The sequence below is a fragment of the Copadichromis virginalis genome, linkage group LG7 (genome assembly GCF_057382275.1).
Source record: "Copadichromis virginalis isolate Kocher_CV1m ecotype Utaka linkage group LG7, C_Virginalis_male_GT1.1, whole genome shotgun sequence".
Lineage (NCBI taxonomy): Eukaryota > Metazoa > Chordata > Actinopteri > Cichliformes > Cichlidae > Copadichromis > Copadichromis virginalis.
The window spans coordinates 17,314,064-17,339,031 of NC_140624.1; the positions used below are offsets into that span (position 1 = coordinate 17,314,064).

Sequence of the window (24,968 nt, forward strand, 5' to 3'; positions counted from 1 at the left end):
ATCTTTCCTCCTACATCATCTTTTCTATTATTAATGGTATGACTAAGAAGCCAAAATTATGCCAGGAAGCCAGCAGCTCCTTTGTAACACATATTTTACGCAGAGGAAGAAATACTTGAAAAATATATATATATTTCCCATCAGTTCCCTCCTTGTGTCAGCAGGTTGATTCTGCATTTAGTTATTTACAGGAAGTCACAAAGAAAGTCAGATGACTGACAGCTTGACTTGGTGAATAATATGAAGGATTGAATATAAATAATGGATTAGTTGTTGCTTTTTGCCATGTTTATTTGGCCAAGTCGAAACTCACTGAATCCAGGAACTTGTGGCAGATCTCTTGCCCCTGATCCATGTTTTATTTCATGGAGGAATATCGAGTGTGTGACAAGACAAGGGAAGGGAGGGCGTTTTGGTCTGTTGCTGGAATGATGCAGTGTGATTCCCGTCCCTGCAGAGGGGTTACATATCTTAAAGAAGGGAAAGTGAAGACTTAATTGATAATATAAATAAGGACTCAAGCATCATGTTATGTTTCAGTTTCATTTTTTTATTCCACAGAGAAATCCGTCCGAATTTCACGTAAATGTTGATGACAATTTTACATTGCCTTCGCCGTTTCCCTTTTCTGTGAAGGGCTCGGCGTGATGTCGTCGCCTCAGGTTAGTGCTGTGTCTGCAGCCGCAGGAGTGTTCACGGAATCACTGTGTGCAAAGATTGGAAGAACACCAGTAAAGTGTTCAGCTTTAGAAAGCCAACTTCTGTTATTTGTGGTTCTGTGGTGATATGTTCCAGTATGCAATAACCAGTTTGATTCATTGGCTTACAGGACATCAAATCAGAGGGGATTGTGGAGTAATACCTGAACTTGTAGTCTGAAGGGAGAATCAGACCTAATCTGTAGTCTCTTCTGCTTCTGGAGATTTGCTTTTCAAGGACCCTGGCTGAGAAGCTGTGATCGCTGCATATGTAGCCCGCGAACAGCAGCTTCCCTCTGATATACATCTATCACATGAGCATATAAAAAGTACTTTACATGTCTGAAAGTGGAAGAAAACGCCTCTGCAGTCCCCCACTGCAGTTATTTTTACCCTCCCCACATGTAAAAATGTTAAGCAGGGAGGGCTTTTTTTTTTTTCTGCAGAGAAGTGGTTTACAAAAACGTTTCACAACAAAGGTCATACATCATGAGGTTATTTTTAAGCTTTAGATTTCAACACAGATTGGCGTTGATGCGACACCACATCCTGTTATTTGTAATGTATGTGCTTTCAGAGTTTCTGAGTAGGGCCTGCTGACCTACATTATTTAAGTGCTGACAGTGTGTCATGTGACTATAACTCAGACCTTTATGTTTGATAGTGAAGGACGTTAGCAAACGTCACTGAAGCAGTTGTCATTAGAGCTCCCTTTTGTATTTCCTACTTTTAATACTTTTAATACTTTTACAGGAATGTTTGGACATCAGGGGAAAGTAGTGGAGCGGTGCTTGTTGCTGCCACCCAGTGGGGACCATGAAGGCGTGCACTTTGCATAGCATGCAGCTTTTGGACAAGTCTGCAGTAGGTTTACTGACCAGGACCGTGCCGGGAGCAGCTCTGTGTCGCTGGCGCAGCAGGATGTTCTTGGATTCGTAGCAGGGATTCTCCATTTCTATTTCATACCTCACCACACGAAAAGAGTCCATCTGACACTGGATTTTAAGAAAAAAAAAATCAACCTGTTACTGAATCTGACTGGCTCTAAGCAACACTGTTTTTACCCTTGAAAATGTGCCTCAGTATCACTAACATAACTCTTATTTTGCCTAGATTCACACCTGAGTGCAAGGCGATGTTCTGTGTTTGTTCTTCCTCCTGTAAAGATACTCCAGCGAGTCCTGGCCAAGCGTTGCGTGCGTGTCGACAGGCTGACGTGGACAAGTCACACACACAACAAGGATCTGTTGACTCTGTGGAGGCTGGCCCATAATGAGAGCATCATACTCCAGGTCTGTCACTACCGGCATTAGTTTAGTGCTGCAGCAGCAGCTCCTCCGCTGCCCTTCCCCCAGCAGTGCCGCTCTGAGTAGATCCGGGCACACTGTGAGGGGGACAGAGGGGGGGAACGGTGCCACTGCAGGAAGGAGGGTGACGGCGGCCATCTGCAATTCGGGATTATTTGGAAGAAAAACTGACCTGGGAGACAGGGAATCTGATGTTTTATAAGGCTACTAAAACATGTAGCAATTGACTTTTTTCATCAAACTAGAGCGTCTGGTCTTACTCTGGTTTGATGCTCCCGTAAATCCGAAGGGGTCCTAGCTGCGTGAATCCACGTTCCTTCTTTTCAGGCTTTCTAGGTGTCCTGACAACAAACAGGTCAAAAAAAAGTTAAACTGTTCTTTAGTGTGCCTTTCAATAATGCAGCAAAGATCTAGTGCAAGTGTAGCACAAGTGAAGCACTGAAACTGCTCCGCAATGTGTTTCTGTTACTGCAGCTCAAGAATAACTAAAGCAGGTGCCGTTATAACTCGCTGGTTGAGCAGGTAATCCATACACTGTAAAGCAGTTTTTGTCCCCGCTGGCCTCTCGGCTAAGTCCATCATGAAAAATACATATTTTAAAATCTCAATGAGACTTTTACCTGGATAAATAAATAATATATATAAATTCTCTTTAGTGTGTTTACTTGGTTAAGTTATCCAGAGTAGAAACATCCAGATATCGCTGTATGTCACATCATTTTCACACATCCACTGGAGCACTGAGCCCTTCTAAATGTCGCCCAGTGGAGCTGTATGTCGGGAGGAAAATGTCCAACTCATTAAATGTTTTTCAAACTGCTACATCTTCAGGGTGAAGACTGTGTAATGTTTAATTTCATCTCTGTGAGAGTAGCGAAGGTATTTGCCCAGTGAATTTACAGAGCACCATCGGGTGCCATGTGTCCTGTTTCTAGCAGTTTTGGAAATCGACTGAAGAGCAAAATCTCCTGAAAATGTCAGAAAATGTCCTGACCTGATCCTCCTAACATAACATTGTTCAGAGTTTGTGTGTGGAAATGGCTTTAGCGTGCACCTAGGCAGGACAACGGGAAAGTCCGGCGCTCTTTCGGCTGATTGCGACAGGTGTCCGTGAAGCTCCCGAAACTCATCTCTGCTATCCTCCGGCTGGACAGGGTTAGCATTTACTCGTTCAGGTAGCTTCACAGAGGGCAGAGCAGCTGACTGCGCCTCTTTTCTCGGCCTGGTCCTCGGTGGGGCATCTGGCATCCGCTTTGAGCCAGGACACTTGATACCTGAAGGAGAGGAAGAGGTCACTCAGAAATGCACACAGATACAGAGTTGCACAGATGACCGTGAACAAGATCCTCATGGAACTATTCAATAATGTCGAGTTTGCAGGATAAAGTGATCCTGTAACTTTTTGCTTCATTGAACTATTCCAAGCAGCTCCGACCAGGTCAGGTTTTCTTGATGTTACAACCAGCTGTTGCAGTTTTATCACATGTGGGGAGAACAGGGTGAATGTCAGAGAAGCTAGAGAGGCTATGTTTGGAAGCTGTGAGCGTGTAAGTACCGACAGCCACACGATAACAGTCCAACCAATCTTCCACGGTTTTGTGTACTCTTTGCTGAAGCCTGATCAGTGTCCCGCTAGGATGACCTCCTCTTTTCCAGTGTGCTGACGACTCCTCCTGCCTCTTCCCTTCTCTCACCATCTGGAGAGCATCCCGAGAGCACACCGACTTCTGCCACACAACATTATGTGCGCATGGTAGATTATGTTATGTAAAGCATTTAGCTAGCTGCTCTATACACAGCAACCACCGACTATTTGTGCACAAACGCACTGGTGGCTATTAAGCTAACTGCTCCTCTTTATCTAATCAGCTGTTTGATTCACTGTTTGTGTCACTTTTCCACTCAGACACAATCATCTGATCATTAAAAGTGTCTTACATGTGTCAGTGGGGGATACAGGAGGTCTTGAGCAGCATCAGAGATAAACGTTTCCCGAGTCTTCAAATAAGACTGCAAATGCAGAACTGATATTACAGAGAAATATTTTAGCTTCCTCAATATCAAGGTGAAAAACAATGTAATCTTACTGTTTCCTTTGGCTGATTAAGGTGAGACCGAGCAGAAAGCGGAAGCTGGGCGGTTTCATTTTCACACCTGAAGGTGAGCACTGCAGACGTACCGCTGGACAGACTCACAGACACGTGATCAGAAATCTGCAGGAGACAAGCAAACACTTTTATCGGTTATTAGAAAATGAAAACCCTAAAGAACAGCAAAGTGGCATAAAGAGTTAGCAAGTCCTCCTGTCTTTGTCGCCTGAAACGATCCAATCTAAAGCAAAGAAACCCTGCAGACAATAAAATATGAATCTCTACGTCCTGTCAGAGACAGTTAGTGTTGCTGGGATTTATGCACGAGTAGGAAATCTACACCGTAGCTACATCGTAACCGCAAACCCCACTGAAACCCTACAAAGTGAGCTGATGTGCATGAGAGTGGATTATATATCCTGAACCCTAAAGTATAACATTGACAACAAAACTCCCCCATCATATTTTTATGATTTTTTTCCAAGTCTCTTGTGGTTATAGTACCATAACATATGATTTAGCATATGTAATTCCAAAGGCAAAAACCACAGGGACCAAAAATCATTTAGATAGTTTGCTAAAAAAAAATGTAATATTCATATTTATTTTCAACTTAGTAATTTTTTAAAGGTTTTTCAGATGTAAAAGCATTCTTGCCTAACAAAATGAGGAGTGCTGCATAAAATGTTTTTATTATTTCATTGAAATTCAATAAAAAAAAATCAATCAGCTGCCTCCCCAGAAATATAAGTACACACTGTACTGCCAGTTCCTCCTGTGTGTCTCTGGCTACTTTTGCTCCGAATTTTTCAGTTTATTGATGAGAGAATAGCAACAACAACATCGAGAGGAGATTAATTCGTAGACCCCACCTGTATTGCAATCTTTTCCCTGTGATATGGCTTCCAACTCCACTCCTTAGTTTTGTTTCCGTAAATATCGCACACGAATCCACCGTTCTGGTCCCACAGTGCTGTGACGGCCGAGCTGCATTAACAGTTACAAAAGATTTAAAACAAACAGGCGAAGCATGTGCAACAGAATTTTGTTATACGTGTATTTTTACATGTTACTTCATATTTTTCAGTAAGAAAAAAAAAATGAAAAGAATGGAAGCCACCTGGCATGCACTCACCTGAGAGGATGCGTGACGGCCCCGCGCCCAAATGCTGTAATAGTCGCGAGGATGGTGGGAAATTGGCTGTCAGTGAACACATTGGTATAGAAGCCTCCGCAGGGCAGGCCTGAGTGACTCTGGCACACTGCCATGCAACCAGATGGGTAACTGAGGGGCCACAATTACAGGTCATAAGGTCAGCAGCAGTGACACATTTTCCATATGCCCAAATCCGCCTTTAATTCTGGACACTCATTAAAATTGAAATCTTTATGAATAAACATGATGAGAAAAAGATGATACTATATGAATGAGGAGCCATCGTTGATCCTGTAGTGCAGTTTTTGCCGGGCAGGATCCTGCTGTTTCACTTCTGGTATCTGTGGCATCCCGTTGACTAAAGAGGAAGGATGGTCCTTTCTTCTCCTGCGTGTCACGTTAGCCTTCGTATCCCCATAGTGACGGAGGATAAGCTGTTCGTTCGGATCCAGCTCAGTTGTTGGCAGTTTTCTACGTTAAAAAAAATACGGTTAAGTGTAAACGTTTTTGGACAAATGTGACTTTTGTCGTTTTCGTGTGAGTGTTCTTGACTGGGTTAGATGTTGTGAAGGGGTTTTTTTGAACCATGGAAATAAGCCGTCATCTTTTGGTGTTGTTCTATTTGTTGATTTTGCTACTCCTAAAGTTTTTGCTCCGTCTCTGATAGGTTTGTTTTTTCCCCATCTTCAGATGGCCTTTGCTTTTACTGACCTTTCTTTGGACCTCATATTGAGAATTTAAATGAAAAACTATCAAATGCAATTGCATCATTTGAAATCAACTCCAGATCTTTTATCTGCCCAATTAGTCATGAGATAAAGAGGGAATCGACCTCATTTGACCATCAAACAGTTCCAAACAGTTTATGTGCAACCTTTGTCAAACCCTTTGAAATAAAACTAAAAGTCAGCACTTCAACCACATATTGACTGTTTGATTTCAGATCCCCTGTGTTGTGTACAGAGGCAAAATTACAAATAAATGTGTCACTGTCCAAAAGCCTATGGACCTTAACGTATATTAAACAATGCATGTGAAAGTACTGGATTATATTGCTTTAACCAGATAAGGATTTCAGTAACTGATGACCAAATGTAAAATAGCCTGAAATTCAATCAAAATGGATTCATCAGATCAGCCGACCAACAGGATCTGATCATTTGGAAATGCAAATGCTATTAATGCAGAAACAGACGCTGACAACTCACTCTGGATCTTTTGCTCCCTGCAGTCTCTCCACCACCCACTGATACAAACTGATCCTGTTCAGCACATCACTGGAGGCCTGATTAGCCTGAGCGATCAAACCTGCACACAAAACACACGACACAGCGGAGGCAGTGACAGAGTCATCTACGCAGTGCTGCAGCTGCATGTCATACCTGCATGTTTACACTTACTGGATGAGATGGAGGGAGTGGCTGCTGTGGAGCTGCGAGCTGTTTAAGAGCAAGAATGTGAAACTTAGTCTTAGAAGGATTATAATACAATTTACAAGGAATTTCACGTAAATGCACTCCAAACTCAGAGTGCAATGCTCAGAGAAACTGCAAAAAGAAAACAAACAAACAAAAAAAAAAACAAGAGCTACATCTCAGTTTCTACATGCCTCACAAAAGAAGACTGAACAAGTATGGGCTGTTGGAAAGGTCCAATTTGGGGGGGGGGGGGGGGGGGGATTAGATGGATACCTTCCTGGTATGTTATCTTCCCTTGTAGTGTTTTTATGGCCACAGAAATGTGCCTGAAATTATTTCTTTTACCTCTACTGCATCTTGGCTCGCTCTTTTTCACATGTGGGTTTAGTTTGGCTCGCGACTTTCTCCCTGTGAAACCAGCACTTCTTGCTGCGCACGGGTTCTCCTCTGCCGTTTCCTCCCGGCCGCTGGCTGACACCTGGCGGGGAGGTTGCTGCAGCTTCGGGGAGCCCACAGACTTCGGTAGCTTGTCAGTCAGTTTGGGACTTGAACGCAGCGCCCCTGCAGTCAGATCGTGCCAGGAGCAGTTCAGAATATTTACAACCCCGTGAGGAAGACGCCTCTCATCAGCCCACCTATGCTGCCAAAGCAGGCGAGCCAATTCATTTAATAACTGAGGCGCTGCTTGCTTGTATGCCTCGATCGAACCGTTCAGGGTTAAAGCAGACGATGTGCCAGGTTTATCGCCTTCTTCCTCCCTTCCCTCGTTCTCCTCCAGATTACTATGAGAAAATAAGACAGGTTATTTACAGTAAACCACGTTTCCTTCTCCTCCTCCTTTTTTCGGATGCTCCCACAGCAGATCATCTCTGTCAGAATGTGCAAGCCTCTAATTACCTTCGTATCCTGCCCTCGAATTGTGCTCCTCCATTTATCACACTCAAATGTAAAATGTTTCCTCGCTCTCCTTTAACTCGATTTCGTCCTGCTGGCTGCAGAGAGGCAAGTGGACGGTAAAAGTTGTGCTCTTTCTTTTAAACTACACAGTCAGCAAAACGCATCCTCACCTCACCTGATCAAAGAAATAAAAGGGCCCCCGTCTGCCTTCTGTCCCACCAGAAGAACTCATTTCCCGTTACAAAGGGAGAAATCCCCCACACTGTATCTCTTTGCAGCAAAGCAAAAGTAACCTAGCTGAGAAAAAGTGCTTCAAGATCAACATTTCACTCCAGCAAATACCCCCCTCTCCGTTCATGTTCTCGCCTTGTTGCTTGGATACGCACTTCTCGCGTTACGCACGTTAATGATCGACTCTAGGCATCAAATTGAATCTGTGACAGTGCAAACAACAATACGTTACTCTCAATAACAGATAAGGTGTCGAGCGTTTGGCAATGTGGACACACAAAGAGAAAGAAAGGGCGCGCAGGTTGATACTGAGGAGCTGCAGCAGTCAGGTGTGCGCTGGGCTGCCAGGTAACCTGAAACTCAGCCGCTGGACGATCGGAGAAAGTGATGAGTCCAGCACAGTGCAGCTTTTAAAGGCCACACACCGGGACAGGACTGTCACATACATCTGAGCATCACAGGAACTGTGAGTCCAAACAATGTAACTCTAAAAATCTGATGACGATTGAAACTTTTTTTTTCTTTTTTCTTTTTTTTTTTTTTGCTGCTTGGCGCACAGGAGGATCGTCTTCTTCTGTTCTGGTTAAGTTGTTGCATAGAGATCGTCTAATAGCTCGTTATTGGCTGAAGCTCCCTCCAGCACACTTTTCTGCTTTGACCACTGGAGGCTCCCAGCAGCTTATGCGTCACTTCGTCTCTTAGCCGCTGATCATGGCGGAGCTACAGTTCCAGGCTGAAGTGGAGCCTCAACTTCTCAATGGGGATGACTTGAACGAGGAAAGAGAAGAAGCGGACGCCTCGGAATCGGTAAAGAAAAAAAGAAGAAAGAAGAAGAGGAGCAGAACCACAGCGCCAGGTAAGGAGCGCATTTTGCGGTTAGAGGATCCTTTTAAAGAAAATAGCGCAAAAAAAAAAAAAAAAAAAATTCCCCTTACTGCTCGGTGTTGTGCAGAGCATTAAGTGTACTGGACATGAGACTTTTTCAACCTGTCAGAGGGTATTCCTGTCCAGATGTCCCAACTCTCAGCGGCTGCTGCTGAAGCTGAGGGCGCTCATCTGGAAACGGGACAGACTCCGAAAATGAAATGTAACGTCAAAAATGGATTGGAAGCTGTCACTTGAAGATATGAGGGGAATAAATGTAACTTGCCCAGATTAAATATGTTTGATCCTATAATTCTCCACATAATCTGCGTGAAATTATGTAATAGACCCACAGTTGTAGTGCAATACGATGACATGTTGCCAGTTGCAGCATTACTGCTTCATCAGCAGTAAAATCCCAAAAGGTTAAGTTGCTGAAGCTGCCCTAAGTCAAGCGTGGTCCTCACAGCTCTGTCTATGAAGGGCTAAATGTCATAATGCTGCAAGCTGCATATGCCCTTGAGGATACTGACTTCTCAAGGCAAGAAATTATTCACACATCCTGCCAAGTTCAGATCATGGTAGATGCACTTTCTTGAATGGACTCTGAACCACAGATAATTTACTCCCTCTGTGTATGTGTGTGTGCGTGCATGCACGTGCATGTTCACCTGCACATGCATGCACGGCATTGTGTGACTTTGCAGCAGGGACAAGCGAGGCTGAGGGGGATAGAGACGCCGGAGGTGTTGGTGATGTGACAAAACAGTTGGAACAGCAAACGCTGGAGGACAAAGAAAGGGCCGAGGATGGAGAAGAAGGTATCTTCTTATTACAGCCGCCCACTATCAGCATCATTGTCTGCAGCGGTCATGCTGCTGGACTTCAAGTCCCAGAAAGTGCACTGTGAAATTCAGCTGATCATATCTGCAATGTGATATTTGATTTTCAGTAGCACTCTGGGAATTGTGCCCAAACGCCTGTCGATATTTCTCACTTTGCAAACTGTATTGAAACTAATGATGCTTTCAACAGATGGGGACGAGGGAGAGAACTCAGCTGGAAAAAAGAAGAGGAAGAAGAAGAAGAAGAAAGGATGTAAGCTATTTTTTTTCCCGTAGCGCACCAAAATGCACCAAGAATTTAAATTCTTCACTCAGCAAGAGGATTTTTCTTATTGTTTGTTCATTTAAAAAGCAAACACACGCACACTTAAGATATTAAGTAGATATGTAGCATTTGTTGATAGCATTGAAAGATCGTTCAGTAAAATCTTTGCGGTTGTGTATGAGCATCGGCGTGTATTCGAAAACAGACGTCACTGCGTTGAAAGCGCTTTGGAACACCAGATGATTGCAAACAGAGCACAACAGCAGTTTGTCTTTTTTAAATCCATGTCATTAGTCGTCAGTATTGCAACATGCAGTCGGACAAAACTGCATGTTGTTCAGACAGGACGATATGAATGACTTCCCCAGCACTGTAATTCTCTTTCTGTACCAGAATGCCAGGCATTGTTCTCTTAAAGTCAAAATATCAATGTCATGAGCACAAGGGCTCATAACTTCTTAACGTGTTTTATTTCCCCTCTCCTGCTGCTTTTTCCTCTGCTCCGCCTTTTCTGTATCTGGGCCACAGTGAAGGGACAGACTGACCCTCCCTCAGTCCCTATTTGTGAGCTGTATCCCAACGGAGACTTTCCAAAGGGAGAGGAGTGTGAATATCCCCCATCAAAAGACGGGTGTGTGTGACCTCTACGTTGTTCCTTCCGTCTTCCGTTGTGTGGCATTCCTACATTTAACTTAGGTCCCACTTTCCGCCTATCCATACAGGCTATAATATACTAATTGATCGTGTTTCCAGTAAAGATGTAAATCCATTCTCTTTTTTTTTTTAGTATGTTTTGCTGCAGTTAAAAATATCAGCACTGTTTTCACCTGTGCAGTGTTTTTTTCAGGGAGCATGTGTCATAGCCTCATTACAAACATTTGTATAATGAGAAAATAATGAGTGCCTCCTCTCCGTGGTGCTCCCCTGCACCCACCCCCAGGCGCAGCGCAGCGTGGCGGACCACCAGCGAGGAGAAGCGGGCCCTGGACAGGGCTAACGAGGAAATGTGGAATGATTTCAGGCAGGCGGCCGAGGCACACCGGCAGGTCCGTGCGTATGTCATGAGCTGGATCAAACCAGGGATGACCATGATAGAGATCTGGTGAGAAACACGCTGATTTGTCTTTGAGAGTTATTGATATGGTCTGAGAAGATGAGAATGTGATTAAGACCTTGAAAGAAAGGGAGGATCTGCTCCCACCTTTTCTCCTCTGAATGTTTTACCTGGCTTCTCTCTAACATCTGCTGCCTCTTTGTGTTTCTTTCTGCTTCTGTCAGTGAGAAGCTGGAAGACTGCTCCAGGCGGCTCATCAAAGAAGATGGGTTAAAGGCGGGCCTGGCTTTCCCCACAGGCTGCTCCATCAACCACTGCGCAGCCCACTACACCCCAAACGCCGGAGACCCGACTGTGCTGCGCTACGACGACGTCTGCAAAATTGACTTTGGAACGCACATCAACGGTGAGAGCTCGCTAATAACTTTTTAAGTGCTTTTTCAAGTTACGGTCTCCCATTCCCCATTTGGCACGGTGGAGTGATGATTGCCTTATGATTCTGGCCGCCTGGAATAAACTGTTCTCATAAGTTAATTAACGTCCTCTTTTTCTGGATGAATACATGCTGAATGTTTCTGCAAAAAAAAAAAAGTGTAAAAAAATGAAAATAATTAGCCGCTGCCGGCACTAACCAAACTGTTTGGTATTTTCAGGTCGAATAATAGACTGTGCCTTCACCGTCACTTTCAATCCAAAGTACGACCGACTGCTGGAGGCTGTGAGAGACGCAACCAACACTGGCATCAGGGTAATAGGGCCCGTCCTCCCATGCACCGTGCTTACACAAAGACTTATGAAAAAAAACGAGAATCATCAAACCAGATCACAGTTTAGGTTATAATTCATATCTAGTCTGAAATGCAACTGTGATAACGGGTGACGATAACTCTGAAATAACGGCACAAATCATAACGTACAGTGGCGTGTAATAATTCAGGGTGACATAAAATGTGCACGCTGTTGAATTCCTGCCAGCTGCAGGGGACACACGGTTAAAATCTGATGTAATCTTATAGTGAGAAAGCATAAAAGCAATCAAGTGTAAAATAGAAATGCATGGATATACAGCAACTGAACAGCGCATAACGCAAAAAAAACAATAATTTATATTTTTTTATTAAACATGTGGCTGGAAAAAGATGATGTCTCACTTAAATGTGACTACTTTGGTACCTGATGTTACCTGATGATGCTCAGACTGGATATATTAAAGGCTGTCAGTATACGATTCACTTATTCAGAGTTAGTTCCCCCTCAAAAATCAGAAAAAAAGAAGTGGGATGTGATTCTTACTCTCCAGACCTTCAGTGTGCGATGGATGGCGTGTTATTTACTGACGTGTGTGTGCAAACTCTGATCTGTCCCAGTTCGCCGGAATTGATGTGCGCCTGTGCGATGTTGGCGAGACCATTCAGGAGGTGATGGAGTCTTATGAAGTGGAGATAGATGGGAAAACATATCAAGGTAAAATAAAAATGATGCCATGCTTCATCCTTTTTAATCACGAACAAGGCTTAGAGCTGCTTCCTGTTTATGAAACCCTCTGTGTGCCGCTCTCTTGACAGTGAAGCCGGTAAGGAATCTCAACGGCCACTCTATTGGACAATACAGGATACACTCAGGGAAGACGGTCCCTATCGTAAAAGGTGGAGAAGCCACAAGGATGGAGGTTTGTACACCATTTACCACAGATTACACGTGGATTAGACTGTGGGGCCCAAATTAAAAAACTGCAGACCTCTTTTTTTTTTTTTACTAAAGCGTTTGAAATTAAACCTTTTCCACCTGACTGACCTTGCGTGAATGCAAATGGACCCTTTTTAATTCTTAAGTGCAACTGGACGAACATGTGGCTGGTTAGGGTTACGACGGGGTCTGGAGAAATGTTCCAATTCGCCGCTTTAACAGCTTCTCGGTCACCCTCCTAAGCACCCTAATTACACTTTTTAATGGAATTAGCGGCCCCATCGAGTTGCAACACGTGTTAGCACACCAGCCACTCGTTTCAATCGTGGGCATCAAGAGTTCATTAACGGGGCCAAGGAGAAAGACGGCTTCGCATTATGCAGGGAACTAAAGTGAGCCTGTGCCTGGCTGCACAGCTGTGGTGCATGGCTGGGGTTTTATCTTGGACAGAAGTGGGCATTTTAATTGGGAAGTTGCTGCGTCAAGCCTTTCACCTGATGGTTCCAGGAGAGTTGAGGAGGGGTTGATGCTGATGTGGCAGCTTTGTGTATTGTATTTTTAGCTAAAGTGTGTTGGTGTAAAAGGGCAATTACCCTCTTTGTGATCAGAGAGTGGCAGCTGGGTGTGCCACGGGGACTGCTAGCACTTTGACTGATTATCGGTGCAGCGAGAAAGGGCGTCTCAGTGCTATCAGCTCGTACCACGGGGGACTCCGACAGCAGTCACGTGCTGATAGAGAAGCAAAGTGCCAGTGAGATCCGACCAATCAACAGCTGAAAAGAGCACTACCGCCCTTTAATAGACTCCACACGAATATGTCATCGGCTGACAACTTGAGGTTTTTGTTAAATTTGCTCTCAGCCTCCCCTCCTCCCTCTAAAGTGCTTTTGTCCTATGAGTGCTCAATGACACCTGCCCTGCTCTAACAGTCTTTCATTTCTGCACTTTAAAGTCCTCGTCTCTTTTTGCTTCTTTTGCTGCTTCTCAGGAAGGTGAAGCTTATGCCATCGAGACATTTGGCAGCACTGGAAGAGGTGCTGTCCACGATGACATGGAGTGCTCGCATTACATGAAAAACTTCAACGTGGGACACGTGCCAATAAGGTTTCTGTTTTCACCTCTTCGCCTCGTGCTTTATGTTTTTATACGGTGGCTTTCTTCGATCTCCAGTTTGTCACGTTTCTCTCACCTCTCTTTCCGTGTCGCCACCAACACCGCAGACTTCCGAGGGCTAAACATCTGCTGAACGTGATCAATGAGAATTTTGGCACTCTGGCATTCTGCCGCCGCTGGCTGGACCGCCTGGGAGAGAGCAAGTACCTCATGGCGTTGAAGAATCTGTGCGACCTTGGCATCATAGACCCGTACCCACCTCTCTGCGACATCAAGGGCAGCTACACCGCCCAGTATGAGCACACCATCCTACTCAGGCCCACATGCAAAGAGGTGGTGAGCCGGGGCGACGACTACTAAGCATGCGCCAAAATCCACAACGAACCAGGAGACGACAGACTTCTTCAGACTGACAGCAAATATGCAATATTTCTCTGACCTAAATTTCCAGTGCTTGAATACCTTTAGATAATTGTTTTAGCAAAAAAAAAAAAAAAAGACTCTCATGAAGTTAGCTGAGATAGTTTTGTTTCATTTCTTTCTCTCTCTCCAAAGGATCAAGCCAATAGTAAAAAGGGCATATCTTTAACTGATTCAGCGTTGTCATTTTAGCTTTTTTTTGATGTGCTGCTTTTAGGTAATATGCAAAAGAGATTTATGCAAAAGAATCATGCAAAAAAAAGGAGGTTTAGGTGCTCGCACCTTGCCTGAACATGCTGTGCTTTATTGCCTTGTTAAGCTCATGTGAGGAAAACGGAACCGCTATCAAATATTTATACTTCTACATTTCTTTGCTTTATTTTAATTTGAGGCAGTTTTATAAGAAATAAATTGTTATAAATCTTGCATCCAATGCTGCATTCAAGTTCATGGAGCTCTCTGGCAGCTCTAGAGACATCACCGATACACAGCAGTTTTACAGTTTATTAGGAAGACTACTCCAATACCTAATGCAGGCTGTGCTGCAGTGCTGAAACCTGAGGAAAAACCTCCGTCTTAAGAAAGAGTTTGACCAAAAATAAACATTACAACAGTGAATGTTTATTGTTTCCACTTATATTGCTCCCTCTTTTCTTAGCTAGTAAGCAAAAATGTCAAATGATGTCAAACTTTAACCACGTACATGTGTATTTCTCTCTTTTAACCAACGGAGGGCGGTACTCAAACATGGGTTAAATATCAGTCAGCCACCTCTGCTGGTGAAGATGATGCAGTAAGGCACATCAGGCTGTTTATTCATAGCCTGGTGCTTCTGCATAATGTGACCGAGGAATGAAACCGATTTTTCCCAGAAGCATTAAGAATGAGCACACTGATGTTTAGTTTATGCAGTTTAGATGAAACAGAACGGACAGGACACAGAAACAGCGTTGCAAGCATCACGATGACGACAGAGCACATTCATTCACCCTAAAAAATAAAAAAAAATCACCACCTTGTCCTCTAAAAGAAAATTTCCAGCCCATTTCTCTTATTTTGGCAAAGTCTTTCAGACAAGGGCATGGGTGGTGATGCTATGGCTGAGGAATGCATCGTGTCCCCTCATACAGTTTGTCCTTTCTCCTTGGAGACAGCAGACCAGGCCTATTCTTAACCGGGGGCTGGCTCTAAAGTGGCTTGTGGACTCCGGATCTGATACACTGTGATGTCCATTAATACCCCGGCTTTTAATACATATTTATTTTGAGGCAGCAGGAGTCACAGGCCAAAAAGAGAAGCATATGTTCAGAGAGCATTTGCAACACCCAAACACGCACCGCCTCCTGCAGGGCTGACTTAAGGGAGGTCTTGTCAAGCGAATCCTCCTCATGTGGAAGCAGGTCTTCCAAAGAAGGTGAAATCCTTTCGTAGCGAGCTGGCTATAAGAGCAAACAAATCCCAAGTGTTTTAGCCTGTTGTATGCAGAGAGGGTTTTGTTCTCATCAGTCAGCAGGGGGGCGAGTGGCCCAGAGTAAAGTGGAGCTGCTCAGATTTAAGCCGTCTGATTCCTTTAATGTTTTTTCATCCTCTCCCTTCATCCCGGAGTTACTTGTTCTGACTTGCACAGTCCCAGACTCACCACCAAGGACATCTAGCATATGTACTCTTCCACACACGCTGCCTGATGTTTACTCGTTCATGATTTATCGGCAATATCTGTGTGACGACACGGATCATTCAGTCTGTGCCTTTGCGAAATTTCAAAGTAAACAGTCTTCCATAAAGTCGATACAGCAGGATGCGACTGTTTTTTGGCTCGTGAGCTCCGACAGCGAGGAAATCGAGCCAGGAAATGAAGTATAATTGAGTATTTAATATGCACTTCTTGCTGCTTTATAAATAATCTTGAAAGTTTTATGAGCTGAGGCACAGCATAACAGGAATACAATTCAGACAGCTTTGTGCGGATGAAGGTTTTTACGGTCTGCTTTGTTCTCTTTGATCCTACAGTGACTGTAGTCTGGAAGGTATCTGCTCTCACATGCTTATTTTTATCACAGGTTCACAACCTCAGTCCTATAGCTTTTTCCCCCTTTTGTTCTGAGACCATGGACCGTGGAAAAAAAAAGAAAAGAAATAGGCAGCGGTTTCACTTTCATGTCCAAGTGAGGCCTAATTCAGACAGTCCTGCTGCCAGCTGCGTCCACTGCACTTCTCGGCGGTTCCCTACCAGTGGCCGCAGTGTTTTCTGAGGATGTGGAGGAGTTTGCGTCCGAGGCTTGCCTTCCAAGGTTTAACAAAGCTCTTGGTGTTAACAATAAGTCGGCCTTTCTTCCAGTCTTCATGACCAGCCACCACATACTCAGATCCTATATTGGAGAAGGGGAAAAAAAGCAATAATGTATTTCAGATCTGCTGAGAATGCCACTACAGCAGGGTGAAGAAAAAAGAGAAAAAAAATGACTATGGAAATGTACATCATTTAGCTATAACAAGTTAATTACCGCGCTTCCCTGGCTAGCTTAGCAGAAGCGATTATTGTGGAGTGTTAGACGTGAAATAGTCTCATAACAGAGAAGTGTGTCTAATCTTTTAGTTGTAAATGTCCAATTTAAATGAGTAATGCTTGGATGTTGGCACTCACTCAAAGCCTCTGTGAGAGGCGACAGGGATCTTTCACTCAAGAGTCGACTAATTATACACTTCTGCATCGTGAGCAATAAAGTTTCTCATTGGAGCCGGCTGCAGCTGACCTGGGTTGAGGATGGGGCAGGTACAGCCGTGGGTGGTCCAGGACTCTGGGTAAAGGGTAACACTTCCCCTCTGGATCTTCATCTGAGGGTTCTGATACAACACCTTCTTGACCTTGACCTTCACCTCTGCGTGAGAGCCTTTGTCGTGGGCTGACATCACCTTTGCCACCAGTACTGCCAAGGCAAGAAAACAACCAAAAGAAGTAAACAAATAATAACCATGTGAGAAACATTCTAATCGTTTAGAATATAAGTGTTGACTAATAGTAGTACTAATAAGACTCTAATTAGAATTTTCTAATGTGTTTTTTGGCTCTGAAGGAACATTTCCTCACATTTATGAAAATATGTTCTTTTTAAGGCATGTAATTTAAGATATGGGGTGGTACCTGTGGTCAGTCAGATGTGACATAAGCATGAAATGTTTAACCTGCTAGCTCCGTAGACAAAGACCACACGATGTCCAATTTTACTGATTTGCATGGTGTCTTGCATCAAAGGTGAAGGTAATTATCTAGTGAATTCCCCCCTGAGCCATCGGGTGTCATATGTCCTGCCTTCTGCACATTCTTTCCAGGTAGCAGCCTCACCTAACCCAAACTGATCACTTCAAGTCAGGAGAGCACGTCTGAAGCGGACTTTGTCCTGTTGTGTGCTCCCTGTGAGACAGGACCTGATTATCTTGACACTGTCCACAGGTCATGTGCAAAAATGATTTAAAATATGAGACCCTAACCCTATCCTGGCCTCAAGACATCAAGCATTTCATTATAAATCATTCAGATTGTTAAGATTGACTCTCACAGGTTTACAATAAATGTAAACATTTTTTTTTACCATAGTCAAACTCTGCAGCACAGAAGAGTTTAGGGTTGCCAAGGGTTACCTCTATGCATTCACATTTCTCTGGAAAATGAAAGTCAAACAGATAACAAGATTAATACACATAATTTCACCGTGAAGTATAGATTGTTAGATGAAAGCAGCCTTATTTGCATCTATGTGGGCCGATGAGCACGCAGAGTGTTTGGCGTGATGTGACCTGTGACTCACCGGAGTGGTGCAGTGCAGAGAAAAGCTCCTCTACCCTAAAGAGTGCCGTCTCACTATATTTGCTGCTGTGTCCCATGTGGCCACTGGCTGTATAGAAGACCTCCACATCTGAGCTGTGCCGCAGAGGTAAAACCAGTCAGAGCCAGTTAATAACCCAGTATGCTCTCAAACTCCCCAGCATAAATCACCTGATTTATTTCCATTAATACATATGGTTGAGTCTTGGCTCTTACCCAGAAATGCAGTCACCAGTGTAGGGGTCACAGTCCCCCGTGCAGTCACACGGACGGCAGCCGTATTCATTAAGCCCCCAGTATCCCGTCATGCAGCTGTCACAGTAGGAGCCTCCGACACCGGGCTTACAAGTGCACTCCCCGGTGTTAGGGTTGCAGAGAGTGCTGCCACCTGAGTGGACTGAGCCGACAGGGTGGCAAGAACAGGCTGTGCAGGAGAGAGTGACAGAACAAGAGAACTGCGTGTTAACATCTCTGTAGCAAACACTTCTGAACTTCCACATCAGCTGTATTTTATCATTGCACTCGTTACAAGCGACAAGTCGGAAGTATGTTATGTAGTCAGTGTGCTTTGAGCAGATGCAGCAAAAACAAACAGTGAAGGACTCCCTCGGCTCGCTGTCTGAAGGCTCGTTGACATGACAGATTGATTTTTTTTTCATTTCTAGTTTGTGTAAGAAAGAATGTTGCAGAATGCTTGGAAGGATGGAAGGGCAACAATGGGGAAAAACGTGGAGACATTCCTCCACTGTTTGCAATTACAGCCACACTCTGAAACCTCGAATGCAACTTAAGCAAGAATTACAGAGACTCCTGTTAAGGAGCGGGCTGGAAGTCTGCTTTGTGTCTCATCAGTGACTTAGGAAGGTGCTGGAGCAAAATCCCCTTATCAAGGAGATCAATGTGCTTTAATCCAGAGGGTAAAAAAGAAAAATCAAAACCCTCCAAATAGCAAATTCTGCAACTCTTAGTTGGACTTTTCAGCTGGCGTTGCTCCAAATAGAAAAGTTTTGGTTTAAGGCCAAAAAACAAAGACACACTGTGGGGTCTTACCTTTGCAGGAGTCAGGTGCCATTTTTGGTCGGCTGGGATCTCTGTAAAAGCCCTTCTTACAGCTCTGGCAGTGACGGCCCTCCGTGTTGTGGCGGCAGTCGTCGCACACCCCGCCACGCCGTCGCCCCGTTGCGAGCCACAGCCCTCGACTGAAGTGACAGCTCCTGGCGTGGCTGTTACACTTGCACTCTTTGTTCAGACGAGCGTGGGAAAAGAAAAGAAACATTCAAGTGTGACGCTTTAATCAGCTCACCTCTCAACTTTGAACCCCAGTGACACTCTTTAAGCGGTGCATCAGCATCTAAAAGGTGTGCGTGTGATTTATGACGCTAAATTAATTTTCCCGATAAGCCAACGAGCCGCGTGTCCTACGATGCATCTCACTCTCTCGCCCCATCACTCACTCTGACACTCGTGCGCCGTCCCCGTGATGCCGTTGGCGGCCTGCCAGGGTTGATCGTTGTAGAGAGGTGCGCAGCGCTCGCAGTGCTCGCCGGCCGTGTTATGTCTGCAGGCACACTTGCCGTGGACCTGCCGGACAAACGCACCAGACAGTGAGAATTTAACAGTTATTGAGCGTTTTATTGTATCTGCATGCACTAAAGGAACATCGCTTAGAGATCAGTTATGACTTCATGTGTCATGTGACCAATTTGAAATTGTTAATTTAGCTGTTTATAGTTAATTATACACAATAATAGCCATTTTAACTAAATGTGTATTTTGGAGTCATTGTTGATCCATTTTCTAAAATTGATGCTGCACATAAACAACCATGCACATTGTAATAAGCACCTAATGTACTTATAACCAACCTCCTTCTTAAGTATCGCAACATAGTGGCATCTAAATGCACGCTGACAGTGTTTACACACTGTGCAACATGTCTACACCTCTTAGGCTGTGTTGGCAATAAACTATTGTTTCTATTCTCCACTTACAGTTAAGAGAATAACATGACTGAGACTATGGGCTGTTAAAGTATTAGGCCGAATACCATAATTAAGGTTTCCACCCCCTTAAATCCCTGTAATGGTAGGTAAAGCTGTGGCTTAATATTCAGTCTTCACTGCAGCCCTCCACTTCAGCAGCACATACCAGCACACAGCTGGGTAACGAGGGAGTGGTGGGAACAAAACCCCAAACCCAAACCACATCACAAACCTCGAGACAAACTGGGGGCATCAGCAGATTTCAACGTGACACAACATTTGAGTACATTCTCACAACGGGGCATTTTTGTTAGTGGGTTGTCATGTACCTGCAAACCGTTTCACAAACTCAAGCTCAATGAGTGCTCACCATGTTGCTGATGTTCTGTGTGCCAGAAAGGTGGGCACGGGCCGGTTCGCAGTGGTCGGCGTGTCCATTGCAAAGGCAGCTGCCTTTGACTATAAAATCATAGATGGCGTAATGATCCGTGGGGAGGGCAGAGGCACCAGGATGCTTGGCCTGGCAGGGGCACGGCTGAATCTGCAGCAGACGGACTCTCAGGTTGGTGACCATGAGCTGGTCCTGAGCAGCCGGGCCATAGGGATCCACTGAGTGCCAGGGTGACAAGGCTCGGTAGATCACCTGGAGGATGAAGGGCAGCACATGTGAAAACCTCCAAAAACCTCTCTAACAAGTATTAAAAAAACAATCTTAGATGCACTGACGGATCATGACCAAACATAAATTAAGTTTGTAAAAGCAGGCACCAGCCTGGATTTCCTCACACGCTTGTGCTACAGCTGCTGTTACAGCAATACATGAGTAGCTTAAATGTGAACATCAGTGTATGGTTCTTCTTCTCCCTCGTTACATTTTGTTAAATGTTGATTGTTTAGACGAATAATCTCAGCCCGCCTCTGAATTCTAAGAACAGGGATGAAAACTGTGAGTCACACAGAGGAGAAGGAAGTTATCACAGGCTCAAAACATTCACTTTTAATATCTATGGTCCAAGTCTGTGTATAAAATACACTATATACTACAATATCCTCTCCAAATGGCCTTTCCTTTCCAGCCCATATAGATTATTTTTAAACATGTTGAGCCAACTGGAAGTGAATTATATGTTTTTCTGGAAGCATACTTGAATTTTGTCACTTTTCCTTCAAAACCCACACAGTCACCTGCTGTTTAAACCGTCTGTTTGCAAGGGGCACGCTTGCAGAAACCATTTGAGGGAGTGGAACTAAAGGACAGCAAACAAACTGAGAGCTCGTACCGAGGCCCAGCATGAGACAATGAGAACTCTAGAGAACCTCAAGAATAGAAATATGAAGCTGAAAATGAGGGAGTGATTACTTTGCTAAGGTTTGTACAAGTCATGAGCATGAGAGAGACTTGTTGCTGTGTCAGAATGGTTGTGCAACACTGTGGCACCACGCACTTGGTAAATATACAGAATCTGATGTGCAATCTGAAAAGGCTGATTTATAAGGAGCACGTTTTACTTCATCTCTTTACCAAAAACAAACAACAACAAAAAACAAGGTTGACTCTAAATATTCATTTCAACAATTAACATTTCAGGGCTTCTTTGAGTGTTAGCAGAAGAAGGGACGCTAATTATAAAGGATGAGAAGCAGAGCTCACATACTGGCAACACACACACTTCAGGCAAATGCACTGCAATTATGAGATCAGCCATATATTCATTGTGTTATCCAACCAGAACCTCCCAACATGTTCTTAGGCAAATTTAGAGCAAAACAAATCTTTACTCTGTCCAGCGAGAGTCGATCTGTGAATGAAACATAGCTGGTGGTAAGGCAGCATATGGCTTGTGTGTGTAAAAAAAAAAGTGTCAAAATGAACTCTGATATTGTAGCTGTGCATATCACAGCAGCTTGAGGCCTTGAAGGCACGGCCCATGAGAGGGAGATTAGTTTACAAAGCTTGGTCAACTGTTTGGTTGGTAGTTTGTGTGATAGCAGCTAATAAAGTGCCAATAAATAAATCACAAAGGTGAAGCAGTTGCTGTGAAGTGCTGGGATGTCTGGCAGCACTGATGTGATCACTGCCATATCTCAGAAATGACACTCCAGATCTGCCCTCCAGATCTCTGTCAGAGCTACAGTACATCACTCTTCTCCCCTTTTCAAGGCTTATTTCAAAATGATTCGACTTCAGATGACTTGTTTGATTAGATATGTAAATCCGAAACGTTCCATAACTCCATAAGCACATAACTCAGATTTCAGGACAACACTCACCTCTCCTCTGCTACAAGGATAAGCTCCTGAATACTTGGAGGTGCAAGTTGCCCCACCCTCGCCAACTGGTGACCCCTCCACCAGGCCAAACGTCTCGTCGCAGTTTCTGGCAAAATATCTGAGGGTCTTCCATGTGCGTCCACGGTCCTGGGAGCGCTCCAGCACCATGGCAGCAGGGCGTGGGGAGCGGAACACCAGGATCAAATGGGTGAAGAGGAACTCCGTCTCCAGATCCAGCTGGAGCGTCTCCTCCTTTACCCCCTCCGCAGATTGCCACCAGGTGTCAGGGTGGCGGAAAGAGGAGTCGCTCATGGCAGATGGAGGGTGCTCCTGGCTGGGGATGGCAGAGTTACACCGGCTGCACGTTGCCGCCGAGCAAGACCCCCTGCTGCTGCGGGGGGCGGAGGTCTGTCTGTAGAAGCAGAAGGGCTCCGAGGAGTTGAAGCCGCACACCGACCGAGTGCTCAGCACTCTACCCAGGGCCAAGTTGCCCATGCGGGGGTTGCAGGCTCGTCCAGAGCAGCGGTGATCCCTGGCTTTAGACGTTACTGGGGAGAGAAAGTGTGTGTTTACTTTTGGGATATTAGTAATTGGAGATCCAGCTAGCATTTTCCAACAGTTAAACAACTTTCTTAAATGACACTGAAAAGAAACACCAAGCAGGTTCATACTCACCGGCTAACAGAGGAGAGGATGCGCTCACCGGGAAAATGAGCAGCAGAATCCACAGCCTCATCCTGACTGCGCTGTAAGTCTGCATAAGGTAAAACAAGGCAAGAAGGCGCATTCAAGTGCTTTATCTAAGGATGCCCATTTGCTAATAACGTCCTCTTTCCCTGTTATAAAACTGCTACAACAGACATTTAGAAATGCTGAGTTTAATTCCGCCTTTTGTCGTGTTTAAATCCTCTGCAGGCTTAGCTTGGACTACTTCATCCCAATCCTCGGCACGCATTATTCTTCAATTATTTCCACTCCACCCCTCAGGATTCAACTTTGCTGTGGAGAGTTTTCATTGACATTTGGGAATATGAAGAGATTAGCACCGCCCTCTTCTGGTCTTTTCCAGACCACTCCCACTCCCACTAAAATCTGAAAACACCAAAAGTATTCCGGGAAGACCTTATGACGTAAACGCTTTAAAGATGATAGTGTTGGAAAAAATGATGAAGCGAGGTGATTATACTGAAATATACAGGCTTCTATTTTTACTTCTAATAATCATCCAACACAGTTCTAATAATCTTTTCTTTTTTTATTTGTGTGCTCTATTTGTTTTCATTTTTCATTTTATAATATGAAGTTGGTTGTAATGATCCTCAGTGCAAACACATTAGCTTATCCTATAAAGAGAATACACAGCAAGTAAAATGAGACAGAGGGCACCATGGCTGTAGCTAAAGGGAAGGGTATGAGGTGGCACTATAAACTGTAAATCAAAGAAGGGAGTAGCCATCATGACATCACTGACTGGTCAGTGTAGTCCAGTGTTGGGATAGTTAGCCCCCCCAAAAAGTAATGCATTGCACATTCCTTTATTTTGCCCTGGAGGAAATAAACTGTTACACTACTCGTCATTTTACTTTTCCGTGTCCCTGTCATGTCCTGAAATGCCTCATCAGTTCACAATATAAAACTTAGGTTAAAGTCCCTATCGTCCTGAGCACATATAAACACACACACACACACACACACACACACACACACACACACACACACACACACACACACACACACACACACATATATATATATATATATATATATATATATATATATATATATATATATATATATATATATATATATATATACCGACCAATAACCTGCCTCAGTACTACATGGAAGCTCCTGTCAGGCATCATATCGGCTAAGATGAACAGGCACATGGGTCAATACATGAGCGGGACACAGAAAGGAATTGGCAAGAATACCAGAGGCGCAAAACACCAGCTACTGGTAGACAGAACAGTCAGCCGAGACTGCAAGACCAGACTGACCAACCTGTGCACTGCCTGGATTGATTACAAGAAGGCCTATGACTCAATGCCCCACAGCTGGATACTGGAATGCCTAGAATTGTACAAGATCAATGGGACCCTAAGAGCCTTCATCAGGAACTCAATGGGGATGTGGCGTACAACACTAGAGGCCAACTCCAAGCCCATAGCACAAGTCACCATCAAGTGCGGGATCTACCAAGGAGATGCTCTGTCCCCACTGCTGTTCTGCATAGGCCTGAACCCCCTCAGTGAGATCATTAACAAGACTGGCTACGGATACCGACTACGGAACGGAGCAGTTGTCAGCCACCTCCTGTACATGGATGACATCAAGCTGTATGCCAAGAGTGAACGAGACATCGATTCACTGATCCACACTACCAGGCTATACAGCAATGACATTGGAATGTCGTTCGGACTGGAGAAGTGTAGTCGGATGGTAACAAAGAGAGGGAAGGTAGTCAGAACTGAGGGGATTGAACTACCAGAAGGACACATTGCAGACATAGAGGACAGTTACAAGTACTTGGGGATCCCGCAGGCGAATGGGAACCATGAAGAGGCCGCTAGAAAAGCTGCAACCACCAAGTACCTGCAGAGGGTCAGGCAAGTCCTGAGGAGTCAGCTGAATGGTAAGAACAAGATCCGGGCCATCAACACATACGCCCTGCCCGTGATCAGGTACCCTGCTGGGGTAATAGGCTGGCCAGAGGAGATAGAAGCCACTGACATAAAGACAAGAAAGCTCCTTACCATGCATGGAGGGTTTCACCCCAAGTCCAGCACCCTGAGGCTGTACGCTAAGAGGAAGGAAGGGGGCCGGGGACTGGTGAGTGTCAGCACCA

At 44.5% G+C, this 24,968-nt stretch overlaps 3 protein-coding genes across 8 annotated transcripts; 1 reads left to right on the forward strand and 2 right to left on the reverse strand.

The window, feature by feature from the left end:
• Nucleotides 1-519: 519 nt before the first annotated feature.
• On the reverse strand, nt 520-7,941 carry LOC146704826 (uncharacterized protein C3orf20-like). 4 transcript variants are annotated; one of them, XM_085462235.1, is made up of 17 exons: nt 7,742-7,940; nt 7,567-7,661; nt 7,015-7,451; nt 6,652-6,690; nt 6,460-6,559; nt 5,516-5,722; nt 5,231-5,380; nt 4,968-5,082; nt 4,093-4,218; nt 3,944-4,015; nt 3,561-3,732; nt 3,060-3,279; nt 2,266-2,346; nt 1,820-2,177; nt 1,577-1,693; nt 863-1,005; nt 520-704 (listed from the first exon to the last, which is right to left on the reverse strand). In XM_085462235.1, the coding sequence occupies exons 1-17, from the start codon at nt 7,796-7,798 to the stop codon at nt 659-661; spliced, it is 2,535 nt and encodes an 844-aa protein (XP_085318361.1). In that variant the 5' UTR covers nt 7,799-7,940; the 3' UTR covers nt 520-658. The 4 variants fall into 4 exon arrangements, with proteins under 4 accessions (XP_085318361.1, XP_085318360.1, XP_085318362.1 ...); XM_085462234.1 differs by having other exon boundaries at nt 520-1,005; nt 7,742-7,941; XM_085462236.1 differs by lacking the exon at nt 6,652-6,690.
• A 43-nt stretch (nt 7,942-7,984) lies between these two features.
• Nucleotides 7,985-14,472, forward strand: LOC146704827 (methionine aminopeptidase 2-like). Of its 2 annotated transcripts, none has more exons than XM_085462241.1 (12): nt 7,985-8,263; nt 8,357-8,653; nt 9,369-9,482; nt 9,697-9,759; nt 10,300-10,402; nt 10,712-10,873; nt 11,050-11,231; nt 11,479-11,573; nt 12,193-12,289; nt 12,391-12,494; nt 13,500-13,615; nt 13,732-14,472. In XM_085462241.1, exons 2-12 carry the CDS (start codon nt 8,509-8,511, stop codon nt 13,982-13,984), a joined length of 1,434 nt encoding a protein of 477 aa, XP_085318367.1. In that variant the 5' UTR covers nt 7,985-8,263; nt 8,357-8,508; the 3' UTR covers nt 13,985-14,472. The 2 variants fall into 2 exon arrangements, with proteins under 2 accessions (XP_085318367.1, XP_085318368.1); XM_085462242.1 differs by having other exon boundaries at nt 9,372-9,482.
• A 67-nt stretch (nt 14,473-14,539) lies between these two features.
• LOC146704828 (netrin-4-like) lies at nt 14,540-23,158 on the reverse strand. 2 transcript variants are annotated; one of them, XM_085462238.1, is made up of 10 exons: nt 22,796-23,156; nt 22,121-22,668; nt 20,220-20,492; nt 19,322-19,448; nt 18,918-19,106; nt 18,084-18,291; nt 17,851-17,963; nt 17,635-17,703; nt 16,798-16,971; nt 14,540-16,413 (listed from the first exon to the last, which is right to left on the reverse strand). In XM_085462238.1, the coding sequence occupies exons 1-10, from the start codon at nt 22,905-22,907 to the stop codon at nt 16,271-16,273; spliced, it is 1,956 nt and encodes a 651-aa protein (XP_085318364.1). In that variant the 5' UTR covers nt 22,908-23,156; the 3' UTR covers nt 14,540-16,270. The 2 variants fall into 2 exon arrangements, with proteins under 2 accessions (XP_085318364.1, XP_085318365.1); XM_085462239.1 differs by having other exon boundaries at nt 16,368-16,413; nt 16,689-16,971; nt 22,796-23,158.
• Nucleotides 23,159-24,968: the final 1,810 nt, after the last annotated feature.

What these genes read in the sequence shown, in the direction of transcription:
- LOC146704826 (XM_085462234.1), bottom strand. Translation starts at nt 7,798, where the DNA reads ATGAGTTCTTCTGGTGGGACAGAAGGCAGACGGGGGCCCTTTTATTTC. An exon ending in CACTCCCTCCATCTCATCCA is followed by an intron (nt 6,560 to 6,651) that starts GTAAGTGTAAAC and finishes TTTTGTGTGCAG; the next exon opens with GTTTGATCGCTCAGGCTAAT. An exon ending in CTGTTATCGTGTGGCTGTCG is followed by an intron (nt 3,280 to 3,560) that starts GTACTTACACGC and finishes CCTCTCCTTCAG; the next exon opens with GTATCAAGTGTCCTGGCTCA.
- LOC146704827 (XM_085462241.1), top strand. Translation starts at nt 8,509, where the DNA reads ATGGCGGAGCTACAGTTCCAGGCTGAAGTGGAGCCTCAACTTCTCAAT. An exon ending in TATCCCCCATCAAAAGACGG is followed by an intron (nt 10,403 to 10,711) that starts GTGTGTGTGACC and finishes ACCCACCCCCAG; the next exon opens with GCGCAGCGCAGCGTGGCGGA. An exon ending in AGATGGGAAAACATATCAAG is followed by an intron (nt 12,290 to 12,390) that starts GTAAAATAAAAA and finishes CTCTCTTGACAG; the next exon opens with TGAAGCCGGTAAGGAATCTC.
- LOC146704828 (XM_085462238.1), bottom strand. Translation starts at nt 22,907, where the DNA reads ATGCGCCTTCTTGCCTTGTTTTACCTTATGCAGACTTACAGCGCAGTC. An exon ending in ATCCTCTCCTCTGTTAGCCG is followed by an intron (nt 22,669 to 22,795) that starts GTGAGTATGAAC and finishes TTCTCTCCCCAG; the next exon opens with TAACGTCTAAAGCCAGGGAT. An exon ending in TGCTGCAGAGTTTGACTATG is followed by an intron (nt 16,972 to 17,634) that starts GTAAAAAAAAAT and finishes TTGCCTTGGCAG; the next exon opens with TACTGGTGGCAAAGGTGATG.